This window comes from Mustela lutreola, chromosome 8, assembly GCF_030435805.1.
Source record: "Mustela lutreola isolate mMusLut2 chromosome 8, mMusLut2.pri, whole genome shotgun sequence".
Lineage (NCBI taxonomy): Eukaryota > Metazoa > Chordata > Mammalia > Carnivora > Mustelidae > Mustela > Mustela lutreola.
Window position 1 is genome coordinate 46611581 of NC_081297.1, and position 24711 is coordinate 46636291.

General features: G+C 41.0%; 1 protein-coding gene across 1 annotated transcript in view; it reads left to right on the plus strand.

Moving 5' to 3' along the window:
- NDUFA9 (NADH:ubiquinone oxidoreductase subunit A9) overlaps positions 1–16554 on the plus strand; it is a 34833-nt gene extending 18279 nt beyond the window's left edge. Inside the window, exons 7-11 of the mRNA XM_059184565.1 lie at positions 3946–4013; positions 5200–5276; positions 10852–10947; positions 13570–13636; positions 16259–16554. Of these exons, the coding sequence (XP_059040548.1) occupies positions 3946–4013; positions 5200–5276; positions 10852–10947; positions 13570–13636; positions 16259–16429 (479 nt within the window). The 3' untranslated portion in view covers positions 16430–16554. The remainder of the gene's footprint in view (positions 1–3945; positions 4014–5199; positions 5277–10851; positions 10948–13569; positions 13637–16258) is intronic.
- The last annotated feature ends 8157 nt before the right edge of the window (positions 16555–24711 follow it).

Here is a 24711-nt window from a genome sequence, read left to right on the forward strand (position 1 = left end):
ATTACTATCTATGAAAACAAGCACCTTAGATTCACAGAAAGAGTGCAGTCTTGGGAGGCAGAGACTGGCTGTGGCAAGGGTATCAGGGGCAGCTTCCTTGTATGTTGAAATGGAAATGAAAATGTCTGTCTCAAGAGTGGTGTGTTCCTGAAATGAAGTAGCGCATGTCACCGTACTAGTCAATGCTTCAGTGTTGGCCTTATTTACATGTTTCGCATGAAGCCCCTCTTAACTACTTCCTCACGTTAGTCTGATTGCCAGATCCCTTGGATGTTGATTTTGAAAGACAAAGAGACAGCATTGTAGTTTGTCAGGTGCATGTAATCAGTCTTCCTTGTTTGCTTATTCGTTTTTGAAAGATTTTATTTATGTTAGAGAGGAAGAGAAAGTGAGAGAGCATGAACAGTGGGGAAGGGTGGAGGGAGAGAGAATCTCAAGCAGACTCCGCACTGAATGCAGAGCCCGACATTGGGCTAAATCTCATGATCCTGAGATTGTGTCAGTCTTCCTTGTTAATAGGAACTTCTGTGGAATGGGATTAGGGAGTAATAAATAGGAATTTGACCATTGCTAAACTGGTATAGAAACTGCTTTCATGGGCTGGGCATCGAGTTATGCTTGCTGTCAGGCTTTCTTTGTGTAATGATTTGACTTGTCTTGGCAGAGGAAATCAGTCTCCCTGACTAAGTGATGAGAGTTTGAGATTTTGCAGGTTAAAAAAGTAACTTTTCTGTACATTTGTGGGAGTGGGAAGGGAGAATACATTTTTAAAGTCTGTGATAAGAACCCAGCTTTAGTTTCTGATTCTTTCGAATTATCAATTACCTCTCAGTGTACTCACTTATGTATTAGGAGAGGATTCTGACCCTCCTGGGAAGTACTAGAAAGTACTAGGAAATACTAAGAGGTAGCAGGATGGTTAATGAGGTGCAGTTTTATCAGTAGCTTCCTGTTTCTCCTTGTTAACTACTCATATTTTTTCATTCCGTTTTCTTTGTACAGCCTTTGCCTATGTGTATTTGTCGTTTTGCGAGATTTTTTTTTTTACTGATTTATTTAGACTATATATTAAAGGTATACATCTTTTGTTATATTTACTTTTATTTTTTGTTGTTGTTGGCTTATTACATTGCTTTAAATTTATAGATTTTATTTTATTTTTTTATAAAGATTTTATTTATTTATTTGACAGACAGAGATCACAAGTAGGCAGAGAGGCAGGCAGAGAGAGAGGAGGAAGCAGGTTCCCTGCCGAGCAGAGATCCCGATTAGGGGCTCGATCCCAGGATCCTGGGATCATGACCTGAGCTGAAGGCAGAGGCTTTAATCCACTGAGCCACCCAGGTGCCCCCAGATTTTATTTTTTAAGAGTAGTTTTAGGTTTATAGAAAAGTTGAGTGGAAAGCACCGAGTTCTCATATACCTTTTAACCCCTTGATCTCTGCCCACAACGGTTTTCTCTGGTTTTTTTTGTTGTTGTTGTTTGTTTGTTTGTTTGTTTCTTTTTAAGGTTTTATTTATTTGACAGCACAAGTAGGGGGAACAGCAGAGGGAGAAGGAGAAGCAGACTCTCCACTGAGCGGGGAGCCTATTGTGTGCTCGATCCCAGGACTCTGAGATCATGACCTGAGCCGAAGGCAGACGCTTAGCCTACTGAGCCACCCAGGCACCCACTTTTCCTATTATTAACACCTGGCATTAGGGTGATATATTTGTGAAATTGATGAGCCAATATTGATACATTATTATTAACTCAAGTCCATAATTTACATTAGGATTCATTCTTCATGTTGTACATTCTGTGAATTTTGACAAATGTATAGTGACATCTACCTACCATTAGAGTATTATAGAGAATAGTTGCATTGCCTTAAAAATCTCCGGTGCTCGACCTACTTATTCTTCCTTCCTTACCCTGCGACACTCACTCCAATACCTGACAGCCACTCATCTTTTTCTGTCTCCATAGTTTTGCCTTTTCTAGAATATCATATAGTTGGAATCATGTGCTGTGTTGCCTGTTCATATTGGTTTCCTTCACTTAGCCTCTGCATTTAAGCTTCCATCATGTCTTAATATGGCTGATAGCTTATTTCTTTTTTTATAGCTGAACAATATTCCATTTTACGTATGGACCACAGTTCATTTATCCACTTTAGATATTTTTATCTTGTGTTTTTTCACCCTGATTGCTCATGTCTTTTCACATTCTATGTTAATTTCCAATTTAAGAAAAATTGTGATGAAAAACATATAAAATTCATTGAGGTGCGTGGATGGCTCAGTCGGTTACACTTCTGACTCTTCATCTCAGCCCAGGTCTTGATATCAGGAGTTGTGAGTTCAGGCTCCGTGTTGGGCTTTGCACTGGGCAGGGAATGTCCTAAATGAATAAATGAATTAATTAAAATAAAACAAAATTTATCTTCTGCTTTGGACTGAATTATGTCATTGTCTTCCCTCTGTTCCCCAAATTCATTTCTTATCTGTTTTTACTTTTGTTTCCTATTTTATAGTATCATAGCCAAGAAATCATTGCTACATTCAGTGTCATGAAGCTTTCCTCCATATTTTCTTATAAGGATTTTGTAGTTGTACCTCTTATGTTTAAGTCTTTGATCCAATTTGAGTTAATTTTTTTATATGGTGTGAGGTAAAGGTCCAACTTTATTCTTTTATATGTGGATATTCAGTTCCCCCAACATCATTGAAACTAATGTCATTGAAAACACTGTCATTTCCCCATTGAATGGTCTTGGCACTGTGTCAAAAAAATCATTTAACCATACATATAAAAGTTATTTCTCCCTATTCTATTCCACTAGCCTATATGTCCATCTTTATGTTCGGATCTTGATGATTAGCTTGGTACTAAGCTTTGAAATCTCCCCCTCCCTGCAATAATCTAACTTTGGCTATTTGGGATCCCTGAAGATTCCATATGAATTTTAAGATGGAGCTTTTATACTTTTGCAGAATACACCATTGGGATTTTGATAGGGTTTGCATTACCGGTAGATTCTTTGGGTAGTTTGACATGAACATGAGATGGATTTCTATTTATTTGTGTCTTCATTAAATTTCTTTCAGGAGGAGTGCCTGGGGGGCTCAGTTGGTTAAGCATTCCACTCTTGGTTTTGGCTCAGATTATGATCTCAGGGTCGTGGGATAAAGCCTGTGTCGGGCTCTGCCCTCAGCTTGGAGTCTGCCTGACATTCTCTCTCTCCCCCTTTCTCTGTCCCTCTTCCCATTCTCTTTCTTTCCCTCTCTCACATAAATAAATAAATCTTTAAAAAAAATTTTTCAGCATGTTTTATAGTTTTCAGTGTGCAAGTTTTTAGCCAACTTGGTTACATTTATTCCAGAGTGTTTCATTCTTTTTGATGCTTTTATAAATAATGTCTACTTTAAAAAATTTTTGTAAGGCTTTTTTTTTTTACCTTTACTTTTAATCCATTTGGTATTTGCTTTGGTTTATGGTGAGATAGAAGCCTTTTCTCCCTCCCTTTCGTCCTCTCTTTTTTTCTCATTTTAATAAATGATTGTCTCAACACCATGTATTAAATAATCTTTTCATTTCCCACATGTTTGTGGTAATGTAGTCATCATATTCTAAATTCCCATTTTTTTATCAGAGTCTCTTTCCGAGTTACCCATATGTATTGCTGATCTATTGATTCCCATGTTCCTCCTTGGGATGGGGTGCAGTAATTGTCCGGTCTTGGGAGTGGCCGTGCACCAAGTGGCCAAGCCATTTGACCATTTTCCCTTCCTTTCCACGTCCTTCAATATTTGGCCTGGCTGCCCATTAGCTTTCTCAGTGTCAGCTATGTTTATTCCGTTATTTTGATTATGCAGAATGATTCTGCTAACCTGGAGCATGTGGAGTTTGGTGGTCTTCTAGTAGTTGAGGACTTCTTAGCATAATTCTCTTTCTTCTGCCAGATATTCGCTGGTTTGGTGGTGTACCTCTTATTTCCTTGGGCAAGAAGACGGTGAAACAACCAGTATACGTAAGTACCCTGGATGAAGGGGCTTTGGCTGGGTCCAGATCAGGTGATCCATTTTCTGGTTTTAATCTACTCCTGTAGCTCCATCATTTTCTTCTTTTCAACTTGCTCCAACTGCTTGCCTCTCAGTTTACCTAAGAGGCACATGTATCTCTGCGTTCACTTGTTCACTCACATAAGAAAAATAAGTTGAATGTGCCAGGCACACTGTATACATCCCTGGGAACATCGAGATATGAATGAGACACAAATTGCTCTCCTGACGTTGGCCTCAGTCAGAGGCAGGCTTGCAAAGCATTTGTCATGCAGTGTGGTAAGTGCTGTGATGGGGAGAGGATTATGTAATTACAGCAGAGGGACACTGAATCCAGGCTTCAGGGTCAGGGACAGCCTCCCACAGGGAACATCTAAGGTGAGACCTCAAAGATAACTAGTAGCATGTCAGATGAAGGAGGTTGGGGAGGAGCATTCCAAGCAGAAGGAACAGAAGTACAGGGGTCCAGAGGTAAGAACATGTTGGGTTCCATAAGAGCTTGTCAAAGCCAGGCTTTCTTATCTGTGGCACTGTTGACATTTTGGGCCAGATAATTCTTTGTTGGAGGGGCTGTTGTAGAATGTTTGGCAGCATTCCTGGCCACTAACCACCAGATGGCAGTAGCACTACCTCCCTAGTTGTGACAGCTATAAATATCTCCAGGCATTTTGCCAAAAGGGCCTTCCAGGTGAGGCTAAAATCACCCCTGTTGAAAACCACAGGGTCTGTTTATATGTGCCTATATCAAATGGGCAAGTCAGAATAGTAGGATATTGGCAGTTCCGGAGGATTCTGCCTACTAATTTGTGACAGCTTGGTAACAGCGTTAGGACGAGTGTTAAGGGGTGAGATTGCAGAGATAGTGGGCACAGTCTAGTCAAAGGGCCTCAGCAGCCGTCTGAGCGTGAACATGTGCTGACCAGAAAAAATATTTAGGTGAACCTTCCAATATGCAGATCATTTAAAGCCTTGAGGAGTGGGTTTTTTAAGGAGCTTTTTCAAATGGACAGTGCCATTATTTTAATTCCTTTTTATTATTTTTTATTTTTTGGTTGTGACTGATGTGGCCTGCTTTCATTCCTCCCACCCTCCCTTTCCCCATCCCTGTTTTTCTCTTTTGACAATTACTTAAACATGTGTTACGATTTCTTATAGGTTGTAGATGTATCAAAAGGAATTATTAATGCAATTAAGGATCCAGATTCCAGAGGGAAATCTTTTGCCTTCGTTGGGTAGGTGACTAGAGTTTGACCTTAAAATTGTGCTCCCTGTTAAAATGAACAAATTGTAATGATTTATAAGAACAGTAACTTCTAAACATGTCACTACAGTTTTATTTGTTGCATTTTTAGTTTTTTTCCTCTACGGTGTTTATTCCAGAAATTTTATTCACTAGCCCCAAGGTCAGTGTGTTTCAAAGAGCTGTCCAAAGTCCGCTATAGTCAGAATCTCCTGAATGGTTCCTTTAAATCAGAATTTTGAGTGAACTGGGGAATCTGCTTTAATAAGTGATTTTTCTCTCATCAAAGTCTGAGAAAACCAACTGCCCTAGACTATTACATATACTTTGTCCAATGATCACCAAGGATGGTTTTGTACTATTCCAGTGATGTTTTTAACATATAAAAGGATATTATTATAGATTCAAAAACACAAACAGAACACTTTTAGGGAGTAAGTACAGTTGTAAAATTAAATTGCTTTTGATAGAGTATCGCAATGTGCCCAAACGGTTGGAGATGGCTGGTTTTGGGTACAGTAGTGTATTGTGATGCTGATCGTTCATGATATGCCATCTTTGCTGTTAGGACACATGGGGCACAGTTAAGCTATGTGACTTGCCTGATTTTCTTAAATCTTGCTTCAGCTGGGTTTAGAACCTCTTTTCTGACTTAATTAAAACTAAAAAGTGAAGATTCAGTCTGCCAGGTTGATAGGTACTAAATCCACCTAAAAATTGGCCCAGACCCTATCGTCCTATGAAACAAACTGATGACACCTGATGTCCATGAAAGGTGAGAATCTGATTAACAATTAAGTGATAGCATAATTTCTAAGAAATATTTGCTTCCAGGGACACCTGGGTGGCTCAGTTGGTTAAGCCGCTGCGTTTGGCTCAGGTCATGACCCCAGGATCCTGGGATCGAGTCCCACATCGGGCTCCTTGCTCAGTGGGGAGCCTGCTTCTTTCTCTGCCTCTGCCTGCTGCTCGGCCTGCTTGTGTTCTCTCTCTCTCTGACAAATAAATAAATAAAATGTTTAAAAAAAAAGAAAAGAAAAGAAATATTTGCTTCCAGAGAAAAGATGCTTTTCTCTCTAAGCCAGGAAGCATAGTATATATTCTGAGAATTATGAATTCATACATTGTTATGTTTTTCACTTGTTGAAGGCTTAGTTTAGTAAAATTGTCAGTGTTAAAAACCATATTACATTTCTATATCTAGCAGCTGCAGGATGTATGCCTTTCTCTGAGTTCCTCATTCACTGTGTTAGCACAGTTATATACTCCAGGAGAATTAGCTACAAAAACTGTGTTCAGCTCAGGGTCCATAAATCACTAGACTCAAAGACGTCTGATCCTAGTCAGACTAGGATTCCGATGACAAGAAAATAGAACTGTCTTTACAGACTTTGCTTACTACTTGCTGGAAATAACTCTTAGCCCTTTCCCTTTTTACCTTGAGGGAAAGAGACCTCCAGTCTCTTTGCTAGGCTGTGGTGCGCCATACTTGTTTGGCACATTGGTGGGAGAGTAGTGCTCGGCATGGCAATGTACGTATTTTGTGACTAGCATAAGTGTAGCTAGGCATCTGTGTATCTCTTTCTGTCTCTTTAGCACAGGGGAAAACTTGGCTTATTTCTCAGCACTTTGAGGTGAAGACAGAAGCATAAGACCTTAATTTTGCTCCTAGTTTTTTCATAGTTTTTAACTATAGGATTTTGGTCCATCCATCATTTGTTCATTAAATACCTATTATAGACCCATATATACATAAAAATGTGAGAACTGATAAAATCAGCAAGGTCACAAGGTACAGGATCAGCATATGCAGCTGGGTTTCCATATATTTGCAGATGAACAATCTGAAAATAAAAATAAAATAATTTTATTCACAATAGCATCAAAAGAATAAAATACTTAGGTATAAATTTAACAAAAATAAGACTTGTATCTAGAACATTGCAAAACACTGCTGAGAGAAATTAAAAAAGAGTTAAGTAAACAGAAAGACATCTCATGGTCATGAACTGAAAGAGCCAATATTGTTAAAATGGCAGTTTTCCCCAAATTCATCTGTTGATTCAAGCCAATCCTATCCATATTCCAGGAGATTTTTTGTTTTTTTGTTGTTTTTTGCTTTGGCAAAAATTGGCAAATGAATTCCAAATTTATATGAAAATGCAGAGATCCACAATAGCCAAAATCAATTTGACAAAGAAGAATAAAGTTGGAGTACTTAAATTTCCTAATTTCAAAACTTACTCTAAAACCATAGTTATAAAGACTGATACTGGCATGAGAATAGAATATAGATGAATTATCAGAACTGATAGTCTAGAAATCAACCTTTGTGTTTATAGATGATTGATTGTTGACAAAAGTGCTGTGACACTTCAGTGGGGAAAGAATAATCTTTTCCTTAAATGGTCCTGGGAGATCCATATGCAAAAAAGTTGAACATGGGGCCTTAACTTCACACAATACATGAAAAAATTAACTCAGAATATATTAGAGTCCTAAATGTAAGAGTTAATGTTATAAAACTTTTGGAAGAAAAATGATCTAGACCTTGGGCGAGGCAGAGTTTTATTTTATTTTATTTTTTTAAGATTTTATGTATGTATGTGTGTGTGTATGTGAGTATTTTAGAGTGCGAGTGGGGCGAGGAGCAAAGGGGGAGGGGGAGAGAGGGTGAAAGACTGTCAGGCAGACTCGGCATTGAGTGCGGACCTGGACATGGGGCTCGATCTCATAACCCAGAGGCATGACCAGAACCAAAACCAAGAGTTGGATGCTTAACCGACTGAGCCACCCAGGTGCCCGTAGGCAGAGATTTTTTTGATGTGCTATCAACAGCATACTTCATAAAAATAGATAAAAGTGATAAAAATCATAAAAAATGATAAAAATAGACTCCACCAAAATGAAAAACTTTTGTATTTCAGAAGGCTCTGTTAAGAAAATGATGAGAAGTGGGGAGATCATCCACTAAAAGGCAGGGGATAGGTCAGAGAGGTATATGGAAACCTTGAGGGACTGGGGAAAAGACAGGAAGTTTTCCCGGGGAGCACAGAAGAACAGCTCTTAGGAGAGCAGAGTAAGGTAGCACAGCGGAACAGAGTCTTCTGTTCGAAGTTAGTGATCAGAAATATAGGTGAAGTCAGTTAGTCCCGTTGTATTATTTCTCCAATTCTGTCTTTCTGGGGTTCTGACACAAGGAAGACAGATACTTGTATGAACCAGAAGAGGGACTTGGCTATGCTAGTATAGTGGAGAGACAGCTGGGGGCAAGGTTTTGCTGAGGGTATTTGCAAAGGAATGACTATAATGCCGAACCATGAAAGCTTAGCTGGGAAGGACACAGGCTTCAGTGTGCCTTTCTCTGTGAGTGGAGGCACTTAAACGGGTCTTTGAGTCACAGTTAATGGAACACAAAGTGCTTCAGAGCAACTGAAGAGCAAGTGTATTACATATAATTAGTTTACCCCTGATACCAGTATTGCTTGTCATAGTGAAGATTACAGATTGTTTTTTGGCATAGCATGTATGCCCTGCAGTGATCCTTACACATCCTTCTGGAACGTGAAGGAAGCTATTTGAGGCCTTTGTCAGATAGTTTCCCTCGCTGACATTTTCATGGTTTTTTTGTTTTTGTTTTTGTTTGTTAAAATGTCAGAATGAGGAGTTTCTCGCTTATTAATTACGTTTATTCAGCTCTTGAGCTATCACAGACTTTCTGAGGCAAAGGGGTCTAGGCAAACGGGTGAAGAGATATTAAAATGTATTATAAGCAATAATAATTATTAAAACTAGGTTATACCAGGACAAAACTGTTCAGATCTGTGGAACAGAAGCAGCCTCAGGTATATGTAAGAATATAGTATGTGACATTTCAAAATATGGGGAAAGGGTAGATCATTCAGTAACTGGTATTATATCTACATAAGGTAAAGATAAAATACCATTTACTGAATGATCTACCATGTTATGGATTAAAGAATCTCAAAACATTAGAAAGATATGTAGAGGGGCACCTGTTTGGCTCAAGTTGGTTAAACATCTTCTTCAGCTCAGGTCATGATCCTGGAGTACCAGGATCGAGCCCCACATTAGGCTTCCTCATCAGTGGGCAGTCTGCTTCTCCCTCTGACCCTACCCCTCTCATGCTCTCTTTCTCAAATAAAATCCTTTAAAAAAAAAAAAAAAAAGTGGGAATTTATGTCACTAGTTACTAAAGAAGGATTTTCTTTTCTTTTTTTTTAAAGATTTTATTTATTTATTTGACAGACAGAGATCACAAGTAGGCAGAGAGGCAGGCAGAGTGAGAGAGAGGAGGGAAGCAGGCTCCCTGCCGAACAGAGAGCCCGATGCGGGCCTCGATCCGAGGACCCTGAGATCATGACCTGAGCCGAAGGCAGAGGCTTTAACCCACTGAGCCACCAGGTGCCTAAGAGGGATTTTCTAAATATAAAATCAAACCATAAAATATATCAGAACTTTTGCTTAAGTGAAATATTTAAACTTGTGTATGTCACAAAACAAACATTAAAAAGCAAAATACAAACAGCAAAAAATATTTCCAACTATGTCATTAAATGTAAAGAATTCTGGGGCACCTGCGAGGCTTAGTCAGTTGAGTGTCTGCCTTTGGCTTGGGTCCTGGTCCCCAGGTCCTGGAATCGAGCCCCGCATCAGGCTCTCTCCTCGGTGGGAGTCTGTCTCTTCCTCTCCCCTCTCCCTACGCATCATCACATGTATGCACAAGCACCCCCCTCCCCCATATAAAGCATTCTTAGAAATCATTCTTTGTAGATAGGGCTTCAGGAAGAAAGAGAGAAATGAAGTGTATGTGGCCAAAACTATATAAAGAAAAAAAAATCTCTATCATTAAAGTAATGCAAATCAGAATGTTGGGGTACCATTATTAGGGCAGATTGGCAGCAGTTTTATGACTAAACTCCTTTTTGGTGAGGGGGCTGCTAGCATTTTATGTGAATTTATGTGAATTGATACGACCTTTTTGGAAGGCAGTTTGGAAATATTCAATAAAAGCTTTAAATTTTCCAAGCATAGTTGGAGCCAATTCCATTGTAGAATACACTGTAAATACATAATTATGGATAAGTACAAATGTTTACTGTAAGAGTGCCATTGAAGCATTATCTCATAAAAGAAAAATATATTTTAATTACTTAAATATCCCCGAGACTGGGAATTTATCCAATAGTTATGATTGTATGCAGTGCAATTTATGTGCTGTTAAACATGCACTAGAATATTGAGTGACATAGAAAGGTGATTGGGATTTAATGTTAAATGAAAGGCATTACAGAATAGGAAGACCTGTGTAATCTTACATTTGTAAAAACAAAAAAATGTGTATTTGTAAGGGGATGAGAAGGCTGCATTAAATATATTAACTTTATCTCTGATGGAATTGTGGGTGAGTTTTCTTTGTGCCAATCTGTATTAACTATAGTGCTATGTGTTTCGTCTTTCATAAGAAAAATGTTAGTTTGTTAAACTTAAAAAGAAAATTTGCAAGGAGCGAATAATTTGGGGAACTACAAATTTTCTTTTGGTAGGCCCAATCGGTACCTCCTTTTCGACCTGGTGCAGTATGCCTTTGCTGTGGCTCACAGACCCTTCCTGCCATATCCTTTGCCACATTTTGCCTATCGGTAAGTAAGTGGTTCTTTTTATGCCTTCTAAAATAGAGCTAACGCCATACATTTGTTTGTAATGCTGTCATCTAGGGTTATAGGGAGAATGTTTGTTACAGTAGAGCTTCTGAATCTCTAACTCGGAGGTGCTTCTGATGTCTTGGTGTTACTCTAGGACAGAACCAGAAGTGTCAAAGAAAGGGAAATGTGCTTAGTGTGGGTGAGAAAAACAATGTGTATTAAGAGGTTAAATCTGCAGTTCTTCAAATTTTCTGATTAGAAACCGTTGGTTTTAATTTGGAGAAGTGTCTTGCTTAGCAGGTTGTATAAAGGAACAATCAGGTTTCCCTTTGTTTCAAACCTCTCTCCCAGATGTGGGAAAGGATCTTTCTTTATTAAACCAATCTGGTCACATCACTGGGGAAAGGAGCTGGGTTGATTCACTCTTGATCTTGTGATACCTTATCTTCTTTCTTCATGTCTTGCTTCTTGATTCACTTCTTCCCTTTGCAGGTTTAGAATATCAGAATGATCATGTCACAACTTCGTGGTCTGGTCGGGGAGACCTTCGCATCCAGTTTGCCAGGGATTGACTTACAAACCAACATGGCATTTCACTCCTGAATTCATTCAACAAATATTTCCCAAATGCCCTCTATGTCTGAGGCAAGGCACTAGAGACTCAAGATATTATTCTAAACCCTTAAAAAGCTTGTGATCTAACACAGGTATTGGAAAAATAGGCAGACTGCAGCGTGATGATACTGTTCATTGGGGTGTTCTGTTTGTTAAGTCGTCTCCTTCATCCTCAGTACTCTGAGTGACGTGGGTAGGGAAGAGCACAAAGTGCACGTGAAGGATTAGAGTTGGGGGCCAAGCACGAGGAATACCTCTGTTTAAAGGACCTGCAGTGTCAGAGAAATTTATCAAGAGGCTCAAAGCGAGTCATCAGACATTTAGGTGAAAGAAGTGAAACATTTGGAAGCCTAGATAGGGATAGGAGGGGGTGTTTTAGGGAGGAAATGACTGTTTCAAGAAGGGGATCCTGGCTATTTGTTCACTTCTGTGTCTCCCACACCTGGAAAAGTGCTTGGCACTTTGTCCGTGTTTGTGGAATGAAAGGCTACAGAAAAGTCAGACGAGGTGAAGGACTTAAAAGTATCCACTGGAGTCAGTAGTGAGGTCATTTTGATAGTGGCTTTGGTGCAGTTCAGGGGCCATAAGCCAGACTGCAGGGAGCTGCTTTCTTGGCTGAGCAGGAAATTGAGAATTACCGCGTAGTGGAGTTGGCATATGTACACGGAGTGGCCTGTCGAGGACACAGAAGTGGAGAATAGAAGTTCTCTGTTAACACCCAGCCAGAGCACAGAGTTGAAGGTTTGCTGTGCGTGTTTTAATTATGCTGTACTAGTCCAGTATAGTGCCATCTGGACCGGTTGTCTGGACTCTGAGACTTTATTTGCTCCTGGAGAAATTCTGACCCATCTTCAGCTTGCTTTTTAATTTTTTTATGCATACTAGAATGATGTTTTTAAGTTTTTAGAAAGCTGTGGAGCCCCGCATTCAGTGACCCACTGGAGGCCTACGAGGTAAATCAGATAGAGGCAGAGCTGCTCTGGCTGTAGTGATGGGTGTCCTCAGAACCTGAACACCCAGCCTTTGCCCCAGTGCTCTGTGGGGAGCCTGAGGAATTCCTAGGGTTCCCTGGACTCAGGGTGAGACCCCCTGCTCCGAGGATACTTAACAGGAGCTCGGTAGATAAGGAAAACCTTATTAACCCTATTTTCATAAGAGTGGAGAGAGAGATGCCATTAATTGAGGCAGGTGGTACTCTTGTCCTGGGTTTTCTGTTTGCTTCCTGATTTGAATCATTTGTCTTAGGCATCTCCTTACTTTTCAAGTTTTTTGGTTCCCTTGGGATATTTTTTGTTTGTTTGTTTTTGTTTGTTTTGTTTTTGTTTTTGTTTTTTTTTGCGGCGGGGGACCCTGTTTTTAAGGATTACAATTTGCATCTTCCTTACTACTTGGCTTGCCCGGTGTTTTTAACAGAAGCATATCTGAATGTGTGAGGTTTAAATTAGATTAGATGGCATTGACTTCTCTGAACGTCAGATATTTTTGTTTATTTTGTTGGTAGTAATGGCTTTATTTTAATTTTCATTTGTTCGGATTTGTTGTATCTTCCGTGGAGAACAGGACTGCCACAAGCTACGGCAGTCGGGCTGGGTTAGCTTAAAAGGAAAGGTAAACTCACATGTAGGGGTGCCAGGGTATTGGTTATTTATTATTTTTTTTAAGATTTTTTATTCATTCATTTGACACAGAGAGAGAGAGAGAGAGATCACAAGTAGGCAGAGAGGCAAGCAGAGAGAGGGGGAAGCAGGCTCCCTGCTGAGCAGAGAGCCCGATGCGGGGCTCAATCCCAGGACCCTGAGATCATGACCTGAGCCTAAGACAGAGGCTTAACCCACTGAGCCACCCAGGCGCCCCATTGGTTATTTTTTTAAAAACAAAACAAAACAAAACAGTCAGTGAGCTTCCACCTGTATGGCAGCCTTTCTCCCGGTGCTTCTTGGAGGCCAGCTTGAGTACTGGGTGTGGAAATGCTATCACATGCGCCATATTTATTCCTTTTTCTAGGTGGGTAGCACGACTATTTGAAATGAGTCCGTTTGAACCCTGGACGACAAGGGATAAAGTGGAGCGGGTGAGTATGTGATGAATATCTCTCCGGCCAGGTACTGGGCAGAGAACTACAGAGATGGATAAGTTAGAATTGATTTTTGTTTGCTTGCTGGGTTATTTGCATGCTGTTGTCCATTATCCTTCTATCTGAAGCAAGCCCTGCAGCTTGGGCCGTGAAACTCACCCCACCTCAGCCTTCTCGGGCTGTGGGGATGCTCCCTTGGCTTCTCTCAGATGTGATCTGTTTTCCTTCTCGGCTAGATCATTCCCAACAGCACACAAACATGCCTTCAGGGCTCTATTTTTTTTAAAGGTGAAGCCCTCCCTTGTCCCTTCTAGCCACCGTCCTGTTTGTCTGGGTCCGTTTGAGTCGTAACTCTTCAGAAGAGCTCTCTGTTCCTGCTGTTAACCATTGCTTACCTCAGTCTTTCTAACCCACTCCATTCAGGCTTTTATTCCCACTTCTCCCCACAAACTGCTCTTTTCCAGGTTATATGTGATCCGGACTACCTATGATCATCCCTTCTCCCTGTGAACCCTCACTTGCCAGTCTGTTTTCTGGCCATCTCCATATTCCCTTGCTTTTTCCTCCTCTCACTCGGCCATGCTTTTCAGTTTCTCTTCCTGGTTTACCCTCTTCTCCCTGATCTGTAAATGTTGGGGGACTGACAAGCTCTTTCCTCAGCCCTTTTGTATCTTTGCTTAACCTCTGAACGACTCTCCCCTCATCTCATGCTCCAGCTGCTGTCTGTGAGCTCAAGGCTGCATTTTTATCTCCAGCCTTGAATTGCTCCTCACCCTTCCCAGCTGCAGACTCTTAAATGTATTCGGATCTAAAACAGTTTTTTGAAACTTAACATCTCCGCAATTAGAACTGCAAACCTGCTTCTCTCTTGGCCTCTCTCATTTTAATTAATGAGATCACTGTTCTCTCTGTTGCTCAAGCCAAAAATTTAGGAATTCTCCCCTGATTTATTACTTTCTCTTATCAGTCTAAACCAGTATTGTCCAGCAGAACTTTCTGCAGTTATGGAAATGTTCTGTAATCTACAGTGTTCAAAACATAGAGACTAGCAACGTACGACTGTTGAACATTTGAAATAGTGGCTAGTGCAACTGAAGAAATAAGATTTGAAGTTTATTTAATTTTAATTAATTTAAACTTAAATGAAGACTACCACATTTGTCCAGCGGCTGCTGTTTTGTGGAGCACAGCCATAGACCATCAGCGGGTATTATTCAGGCAACCCTCAAAATATATGCCAACTCTTAACTGCTCCTGCTTCTCCCGGCCCTTTGGTTTTTTGTTTGTTTGTTTGTTTTTGTTTTTGTTTTTGTTTTTCCAACTTTGTATTCTGAAAGTGTATGTAATAGCATTGAACATTTTTGGCTTAAAGAAAGGTCTCCACTCTGCCTACCCTAATCCAAGTAGGTCAGTTATTCCTTTCGTATTCTCTTGACCAGTTTTGGGCTGCCTGTTTTGTCCCTTTACAGAGTGTTGGGTTACACAGCTTTGGTTCTTTCTGTCTTGCTGTCTCCCATGCTAGTCTCCCACATTGCATGTAGAAGTGTTTTGAGGAAGAACACAAAATAAAATAAAAATTCCATATTGTCTCTACATTTGAAGACCTGTTGACCTTTCTCAACAAGAATAGTCAAATGATCCTCTGAGTGTTACCTAAAAGTTAAAACAGAGAGAAGATGAGAAAGTAGTCCTTGGGGAACAGATGTGGATGGGACAGGCATGATCCTCCCTTCTGATCAGCTGTGTCCAGAAAGTTGAGACTGTTTTCAAGATATCCCTTCTACATTCCTGAAAAGCCAGACAAGAGGACTGACTGTCCAAATACTTGAGCGTGTCTTGTGCAAATGTGCCTCTTACACTGATAATGGAGTGGGCTTTGATAAATACATGGGCTTTCGATTTGGAGGCTGCCTCTTAGCATTTCAGTAAAAATTGCAGCCTTAGTCAGGTGGGGAGGATGTAGGAGTGAGGTGCTCTATATACACACTGATTCTCTTCATGCACTTGTGGATGGTTTGAGATCGTGGAAGTCTTCCAGCTCATTCTCCTCCTCTACAAACAAGATGGGTTTGGTGTTTTTAGATCTGTGGTGAGCATCGGTCAACCAGGCAAAGTATAGTAGAAGCACAAAGGTTAATGGATTATCTCTTAGCAAGGAATAAACACCAATTATCTCCCTAATGTAGCAGTACAAATGGAAGCAGGAAGCCCATGCACAAGGGAGAATTGGGGAATGGGCTGGTTCTGCATTAGCCTCTGTTTTATTTTCTTCCTGGACCTCCTGTGAAGCCACTGTGACGATGTGGCTGGCGCTTCTCCATTGCAGATTGATTTCTCATTCAGTCTGGGGAATGGCTTATCTGGACCCAGTGTTCCTTGTTCATGGTAGTGCTGGGGACCTTTACGCTGATATTTGGTGACCTTGCCTTTTTCTTTTTAAAGCTCTTTTTCTGTGGTCTACTTTTAGTGAGGTCCAGGAATCAAAACCAGCATGTGTCCTTTGGAAACAAGTCTTGGTAATGGGACTCCGGCCAGCTTGAGTGTTTCAGGGGTCAGTGAGATAGCACTTTGTGTTCTTGGTCAGTTCTCAGAGTTCTCTGTGGTTCTGTGTGTCCACAGCTTCACATCACAGACATGCTGTCGCCTCACCTGCCTGGCTTGGAAGACCTTGGAATTCAGGCCACACCCCTGGAGCTCAAGGCCATCGAGGTGCTGCGGCGCCACCGTACTTACCGCTGGCTATTGTCCGATATTGAAGATGTGAAGCCAGCCAAGACTGTCAACTTTTAGTGGCCCCTGTGCTGCCCCGGGCTTTCTGTGTCTGTTGGTTTACCCGACTGGTGACCAGCCCACTGTTGTTAGAAAATCCTGTATATAATGAATAAGATCCGTCTATTAAATCACCTGAGGATAAATTCTGCTGCAGCTTTTTCTTTCCTCACTTATAAGATGAGAAATTCAGTCATTTATATACATAATTTCTTTAAATATATATTTAATAATGATACATATCACTTATTCTTTGAGATATTGAAGGATTTGAATTTCCCTATGTCAGGCTATTTCTGGCATTTGTTTTGGAAGATAAGGACCCCTTTTTAATGTCCAGCTATTGTGATGACCCCGAGTGATATGTGATTGTCTTTTAATATCTATTAACTGAGAAGGTATATAGTGTCCCATAACTAACCTGAATTATTCACACTTAAGGTATTTTCAAAGATTTGTCTTAATGACATCTACATATACTTAAAAAACTAGGTAGTACATGTAGAAACATTGTCTGTAGACGTGGGTTCTCCAGTGACTTGCAGTAATTCCTCAGTCCTCTGCTTGGATCTGAACTCCCCGAGGCCTTTGTCCTGCTGCTGTCTGGACAACATCTAGGTGATTTCAGATCCGTGGGTGCGGGTGGGTTCTCTCCTGTGCAGAGGCAAGGCCAGGGCTCTGTTCGGTAATGCCAATGCTTAGGAATTAAAATTTTTTATAAAAGTTGTTAACATCACAGCCAAGATCCATGTGAACAGTTGGTGTGGTGAGGGCAAGTCCCTCAGTGCAGTATGATTAAAAACTCCTATCATTTGTGGTGAAGCCAGCAGACTACCATTTGTGATGACCCAAGGTTGGCCCCTGCATTCCAGTGCCCTGCAGCCCCTTGGTCAGTATGATGGGGGTGACCAGGAAAACCCTGTTCACTTCTGGTAATGTCCATCTCGTCCTCACAGAGTAAGGAGCATGAATGTGGAGGGTGAGTTTTCTACCTGCACTCTCACGTGCTGCAGAATCTTTTGTCCCCAGATGGAGAGAAGTGTGCTGTTCAGTGCGATCATGGACCAACTGCATCTGTATCACCTGGGAGCTCGTTAGAAATCCAGAATGCCTGGGGTGCCTGGAAGGCTCCATCAGTTAGGCCTCTGACTCTTGATTCCAGCTCAGGTCATGATATCAGGGTCCTAGGATTGAGTCCCGTGTCGGGCACTGTGCTAAGTGGGGAGTCTGCTTCTCCCTCTCCCCCCGCTTCTCCCTCTCATGTACGTTCTCTCTCTCTCTCTCTCTCATATAAGCAAATCTTAGAAAAAGAAAGAAGGAAAGACATGCAGCAATGTGGAATGCCAGGCCCTACCTGTTGGATCAGGATCTGCATTTTAGAAAGGACCCTGGAAGATGTGTATGCACATGGGTGGAAAAGCACTAATGTGCAGAAATACTGTAACTGAGTGGGGCCGTTCCCATTACTCAGATGTCTGAGGCCCACCCAGACATTTTTTTTTTTTTTAAGATTTTATTTATTTATTTGACAGGCAGAGATCACAAGCAGGCAGAGAGAGAGAGGAGGAAGCAGGCTCCCTGCTGAACCCTCTGAACCCACTGAACCACCCAAGTGCCCCCCACCCAGACATTTTAAATCAGAATCTCTAGAAAAAAAGACCCAGCAATTTTATTTTTATTAAACATGGCAGTTTATTCTACACAGTAAGATGTAAGAATCGTGTTCTAGGGAAATGAACCCAATACCAGCTTTCCTTTTTGTCTTCAGTGCAGATGACTTATTTCGGATGACACCCTGGTTGGTCGCAAGCCAGCCGGTAGGCACACAGATGGGCGGGTGCGCTCTGAAAAGAAATCATAATTCTATAATATAGAGCATCTTTTCTTACAGAATCTACATGTTCCAGCAGTGCTGTTTCTCATTTGTATCATAACTCATGGTGCCACATACTTGCTTTCTCTAAAAACCATGATTCAGTCAAGATAGTTTTTCTTTCCTGTCATGGCCAACACCTCCTGTATTTTCTAATGTGTCCTTTATTATCCTGATATGATATGAAAGCCCTAGCTTCTACAACATGTAATCAAAATACAATGTCCTATTAGTACAAACAGGAAATGGAAGTAGTACATAATAAAACAACATGCACTCCTGTGTATTGATGTGTGCACAGCCATACAGAAGGCATGAGGGAGTTGTTGCTTTCTCGCCTCCGCTAGGTGGTCACGATGGGCACAGATGTAAACTGGCCTGTCATCACAGGGGAGGGGTCATGTTGGTCACCAAAACACTGTGAGCACCGCCACTGTTCTTGGTACCAGCTTCTGTATTTAGTGAACAACTACTTGCAAAGTTCAGAACAAAACAAAATATAATCCCTTCTAGGTTTATAGTGATCGTATTCTCAGAAAATGCAGTGTGGGGGCGTCTGGGTGGTTGAATCAGTTAAGCGTCTGTCTTTGGCTCAGGTCATGATCTCAGAGTTCTATGATTGAGCCCCTGCTCAGCAGGTAGTCGGCTTCTCCCTTTCCCTTTGCCTTACCCCCTTAACCTCCACTCATGCTCACTTGCTCTCTCTCATACTCTCTCTCAAATAAGTAAAATACTAAAAAAAATTTTTAAAAATCAGCATTTATTAAACCCATGCCAGATGTTTCTTATAAAGTTTCTTATAAAGTTATAAAGTTAGATTCTAGTGTGTTTCATCTCCTACCATTCCTGATTCGTGCTGCTGGTGCTCCTGTCATCGCGATAACCAGAGGTACCCACAGAGTTTCTAGATGCCTTTAGGGGGCTCTACTACCCTACTATTGCTGTGATCCATGCACAAAAATCTTTGAGAAGTATGTTGTAGTCTTGTCTTGCGGGTCAAAGGTGGGTTTGGGCAAGGTGACAGTGCTTGAATGTAAAGATCGGAAACAGCATTGAGCAGAAGTGTAGTGTTTCCCCTCTCTTGCCTGCCAGTTGTGCAACACAAGCACCTAAAGTTCTCTGCTGGCTGTTTGACCAGGCAGGCCTAGGTCACACCATGGGTCAGTCTTCCAACTTGATCTCTGATTTTCCTCCGCCGCAGTACACTCTTGGACAGAGTGCACAGTTGAAGTTCAGAATGCAAAAAAGCTGCCATAGTACCTCTGGTGCTGACTCTCGCTAGTTACAGAAATTGTTATTCATCATTCATGGTTTTCCATGAATTAGCACGATAACCAAACTTGTGTGATTTTGACCCCTCCTGGTCAGCCAACCCCTCTGAAACTGTTCCTTTGGGCTGTCCCCCTGGCTTATCCTCTCATACTTCTTCCTTAGGCCAGTCCCAGAGATGTTCTTTTTCATTTTCCTTGGCTCCTGAGAATCCTGTTTAATCTGGGTTACCTGGCATTGTGCCTCAGCTCCAAATCAAAATGCCACGACAGTCAACTGACCATGAAGGAAATGTCTGCTGGGCGTTCATTGAATAAATCATGACCGGACAGTACTTTTCCTAATCCTCTTCTAAAGGAAACTATTTTCAAAATCAAAACTATTTTCTTCCTCTCCGTTGCTTATCTCCTCCTGTCCAGACTCTTCATATTTTCTGTTTCTTAGGGAAGACAGCCTTTCTCCTTTTCTCAAATTGTTCCCAGGAAGCTCCACTTGGATCTTGTATCTCTGTCTTGGTCACTTGTCCACAGGGGACAATTTATGTCCATGTCTAGCACATGCATATTGTCCTCCTCAGCTCAAATAATACTGTCCAAAGTTCCAGCATCCCAGCATTAAAGATTGTTATCCATTCGACTAGTAACATAAAAGTTAAGGGAAGATGCAGCCCCTCAAGTCAGCCGGGGTTCCTCCCAGGCTCCAGCTCTCCCCAGCTGGGTGACTGGATTGTTGCTATTCCCTCCCTCCACTGTAGGTTGTGGTGAGGATTTCTTGAGAGTGTACGAATAAATCACAAATCACAATCCTAAGAGAGAACAGATAATATCAGCTGGTGTATGTCTTACCCTTTGGGCCATTCTTGTGTTGGATGATGGGCATGCAAGGATGCTTTCCACTCAGTGAATTCACAGTTCAGGCAGGAAAAAAGACATAGAAGTAGTAGTTACTGTACTTCAATGTCAATTTTTAGGTTTCTAGGAGGGCAGTTTATCAGTATAGAAATTTTCATATTATATAATTTATTGAAATCACTAATTTTTACACTTCTTTATGCAACCCACAATTGTAATTACACATTTATTGATTAGAGCATTTGGCTTTGAGGGGTTCTTATGATTCCATTACTTAAATTTCCTGAGCTAGTTAAATTTGTTTTTAAAAATAATCAATTATAAGTAAAAACTTAATAAATTATTTTTTCTGTTAAGTTTTACAATGTAAGTTTTGCAATATACAAAACCTTCCTGTGTTCTTGGGCAAATCTAGTAAGGCTAATGAATTAATTATACAGAGACTAGTATTAAAGTCTGGTAATCGTGACACTCTTTGCAAACTTGGCAAAATTCTCCTACCTTCCAACTTGAAAACCAAAGTCTAAATAAATAAAATACACGTTTGAAACTAGAATCATAAGATGAAACTGTTAGACTCTAAAATGCTAAATTCCTAAATATTACAAATACTTTCTGTACCAAATATGCAGAGGTTATCCCCAAATTTGACATGAAATATAAATCAAGGTTTGAATTACTTCATTCTGTATATTTAGGTTTAAGTCTTTGGGAAGTGGAAGACCTTTACCAACTAAGGAGGCAATTGTCCCATCCCCAGCTGTTTGGGGTTTCCTTCTCAGTGTGTGGAGATTGTGAGTGACCAGGGACAGTGCCCTGGGGACAAGATCTGGGACACATATCCAGGATAGTTCTTTTCATGCTAAAGAGGGGTGAGCTAAATGTTTATTTATAGGGCTGGGTATTTTTTTTTTTTTTTTGGTTGAGACTTCAAATCATGCTCTCATGGGGGCGCATTTAGAGCCCGTGTTCTTTGGATTCAAGCTGCACATGACCTGATCATCACAGCTGATATCAGCCTTCAAGGCTATAAACCCACCCCATTTGTCATTACATTGTCATTTATAGTTTATCCTCATTTATCATTACACCTCTATAATGCAACAAATCTATGTACTTTCTGATGCTACTCTAAATTCCTTTCATGTTCTTCCTGACCTTCCTGTATAGCTCCCTCAGCTTTGCTTGGTCCTAAGGTCACCTCACATATTTTATCCTAAAAACAAATGTACGGATGAATGGATAAGGAAGAAGTGGTCCATATACACTATGGAGTATTATGCCTCCATCACAAAGGATGAATACCCAACTTTTGTAGCAACATGGACGGGACTGGAAGAGATTATGCTGAGTGAAATAAGTCAAGCAGAGAGAGTCAATTATCATATGGTTTCACTTATTTGTGGATCATAACAAATATCATGGAGGAGAAGGGGTGTTAGAGAAGAGAAGGGAGTTGGGGTAAATTGGAAGAGGAGGTGAATCATGAGAGACTATGGACTCTGAAAAACAATCAGGGGTTTGAAGTGGCGGGGGGTGGGAGGTCGGGGTACCAGGTGGTGGGTATTATAGAGGGCATGGGTTGCATGGAGCACTGGGTGTGGTGAAAAAATAATGATACTGTTATGCTGAAAATAAATAATGAAAAAAAAACGCTTAAAAAAAAACAAATGTAAATTCTATAATGGAAGCATATGTGGAGATACGAAGAGATCTGAGAGTATTGAAGGAAAGGCTATTTCTGGAAGACTTGAGAAAATTTCACAGAAAATGGATTTTAAAACTGTCTTAAGGATAACCTGGAGACACACATGAGTGTACGTTCGGGTTTGTTGTTTGTGTATCTGGGTAAGGAGGAAGCAGTCACTTGGCATGAAGAGAACACCATGAGCAAATGCACTGGGGCATAGAGTGTAGGTGGTTATCTGTGGGAAGTAGAGTCCATCATTATTTTGGGAGAGGGAGGAGGGGGGAATGTGACAGTCTTAGCAGGTAAGCTCTATACAGACTTTGGTCCCAAGGTGAACTCCAAGACTTCTCAGCTGGAGATTTGGAAAGATTACCTAAATTCTCTTTATCAGCCTCAAAATTGTCTGTAATATGGAGATGATGAATACCTAAAAATACCTAAATCATAGGATTGTGGTGAGGAATTAAATGTAAAACACTGAAGTTGGCACATAGTAAGCTCTCAGTAAACATTAGCTATAATCACTTAAGTTGGAAATACCGTGACTATCTGAGTCCATTTACTGGTTTCCTGACTTCATAAATAATGGCTGTCTTTCCTGAGGGAGGGAGTAATTCCTGTTTTCCAAATAATGGAAACAGGGATTTAGAGAAAGTGAATTGCCACATTAGTAAGTAGCTGAGCTGGTTTTCGAACCTGGATCTATCTGGCCACAAAACGGGAGACTTGTTCCAGGAAGGGTTTAAGGATGCTCAGGAGAAAGACGCAGGTAGATTTATATCCTAGAAGGTTACAAAGTGAGTGGGAGCTGTAGGGAATGAAAGGCATATTTGAGGAAATCTCTCTGGTGAAGGAAAGATCTAAGAGAGAATGGAGTAAGAGCAGGACAGAAGTTTGAAGGGTGTCAAATAAAAAGCAAATTCAGACTTAGGGAGAAGTTTTATTTGAAAAGATTATTGCAAGGGGGGGGAAAGAGATTATTGCAATCAAAGGGAGAGACCGGAGCTAAGTCTGAGCTCAACTCTGCTAAAGCAGAGTGTAGGAGGATTCTTAAGGGCTGAAGATGAGCTGGAGAAGAAGTCCTGGTGGACAGTAGGTCATCTGGATTCCACGAGGCCCAGGGTGAAAGGAGGTCATAGGTTATCTTTTTTGTTCACTGGCTTTATCCAAAGGAAAAATAAACCGTTCTAAACTGTATGACAGGATGTGGTTCTACACATTGAAGCAAGGTGCCCAAATCACACTACAGAGACTGGACATGGGGTGCTATCTCCTTGATAATTACATTTCAAAGGGATGTCCTTGAGGAAGACATTCCCGGGTTGTAAAATTGACAGAAAGCTTTTTAAAAATATTTACATATATCTCAAAGGGGCAGAGAAAGACTTTACACATTCTCTAAAGGAAATGCTTTAGGGGAGGCCAGGGGCCTAGAGTCAGGAAGAAACCCGTCCAAAGTTTAGTCAGGCTGAGGGAGTGATAAGGCCCTCTTATGGGGTGGGGAGAGGGGCAGGGGGTTACATAGATGCAAGCACCTTAATGTTCTGGGATGATGCCTGTGTAGTCTGGGGTGTCTGGTCCTGAAGGAAGTGGACGGGATAGGAGTCGGACCACAGATGGAAGATTAGCTTCAACACTGGGCTGATAGTAATAGTGGTATGATAACATATATTAAACAAAAACTTTCCCCAGTATATCCAAAATGCAATGCTGATTTCTATCTCTCAACTTTTCTTTAAAACTGACTGGGCGTCTAGGTGTCTCAATCGGTTGGGCATCTGCCTTCGGATCAGGTCATGATCTCAGGGTCCTTTGCTTGGTGGGGAATCTGCTTCTCCTTCTACCTCTTCCGCTCTCACTGCTTGTGCTCTCTCTCTCTGTCACATAAATAAATAAAATCTTAAAAAAAATAAAATAAAATCTCAATACTAGAATGTAACCACATGAGGCCAGGACTTGTCATATTCACTGTGTTGTCCCCGACATCTAAAACAGTGGTAGAAATCTAGTCAGCACTCAACAAGTATTTGCTGAATGAATGGGGTAGGGAGAGTCTCACCTTATTCTTAGGTGAAAACTCCATCTGACCCCCAATTGTTCTAGTCTTGATTATATAATAAAAATTTTTAATTTTGTAATAAAATCTCAAGGCACAATTTCATCATGAGGATGCCTAGTCTCAGGTAATAATTAAAAGCCTGGTGGGCATCTGGGTGGCTCAGTCAATTAAGCATCTGCCTTCATCTCTGGTCCTGGGATCAAGTCCCGCATTGGAGGGGGGGGTCTGCTCAGCGGGGAGTCTGTTTCTTCCTCTCCCTCTGCCCCTTCCCCCTGCTTGTGCTCTCTCTCATGCTCCTTCTCTCAAATAAATAAGTAAAATATTTTTAAAAAATTCCGAGCTTGGTAACCTAAATCTCTCCTGTGCTCCTCAGCTGGGGTCCAGGAAGATGGAGTGGTTGGCCCTCTCTCATCTTCATCCTCACTTAGCCAATAGAGGTTTTCTTTCCTCTAGGACTGGGCCATGGGTGAGGGAGTATGGGGAAAGGCACAGTCTTACAAATCTATCTGCCAGTGAAGACCCTTGTCCCATGACAAGGGTCTTCACTGGCAGATAGATTTG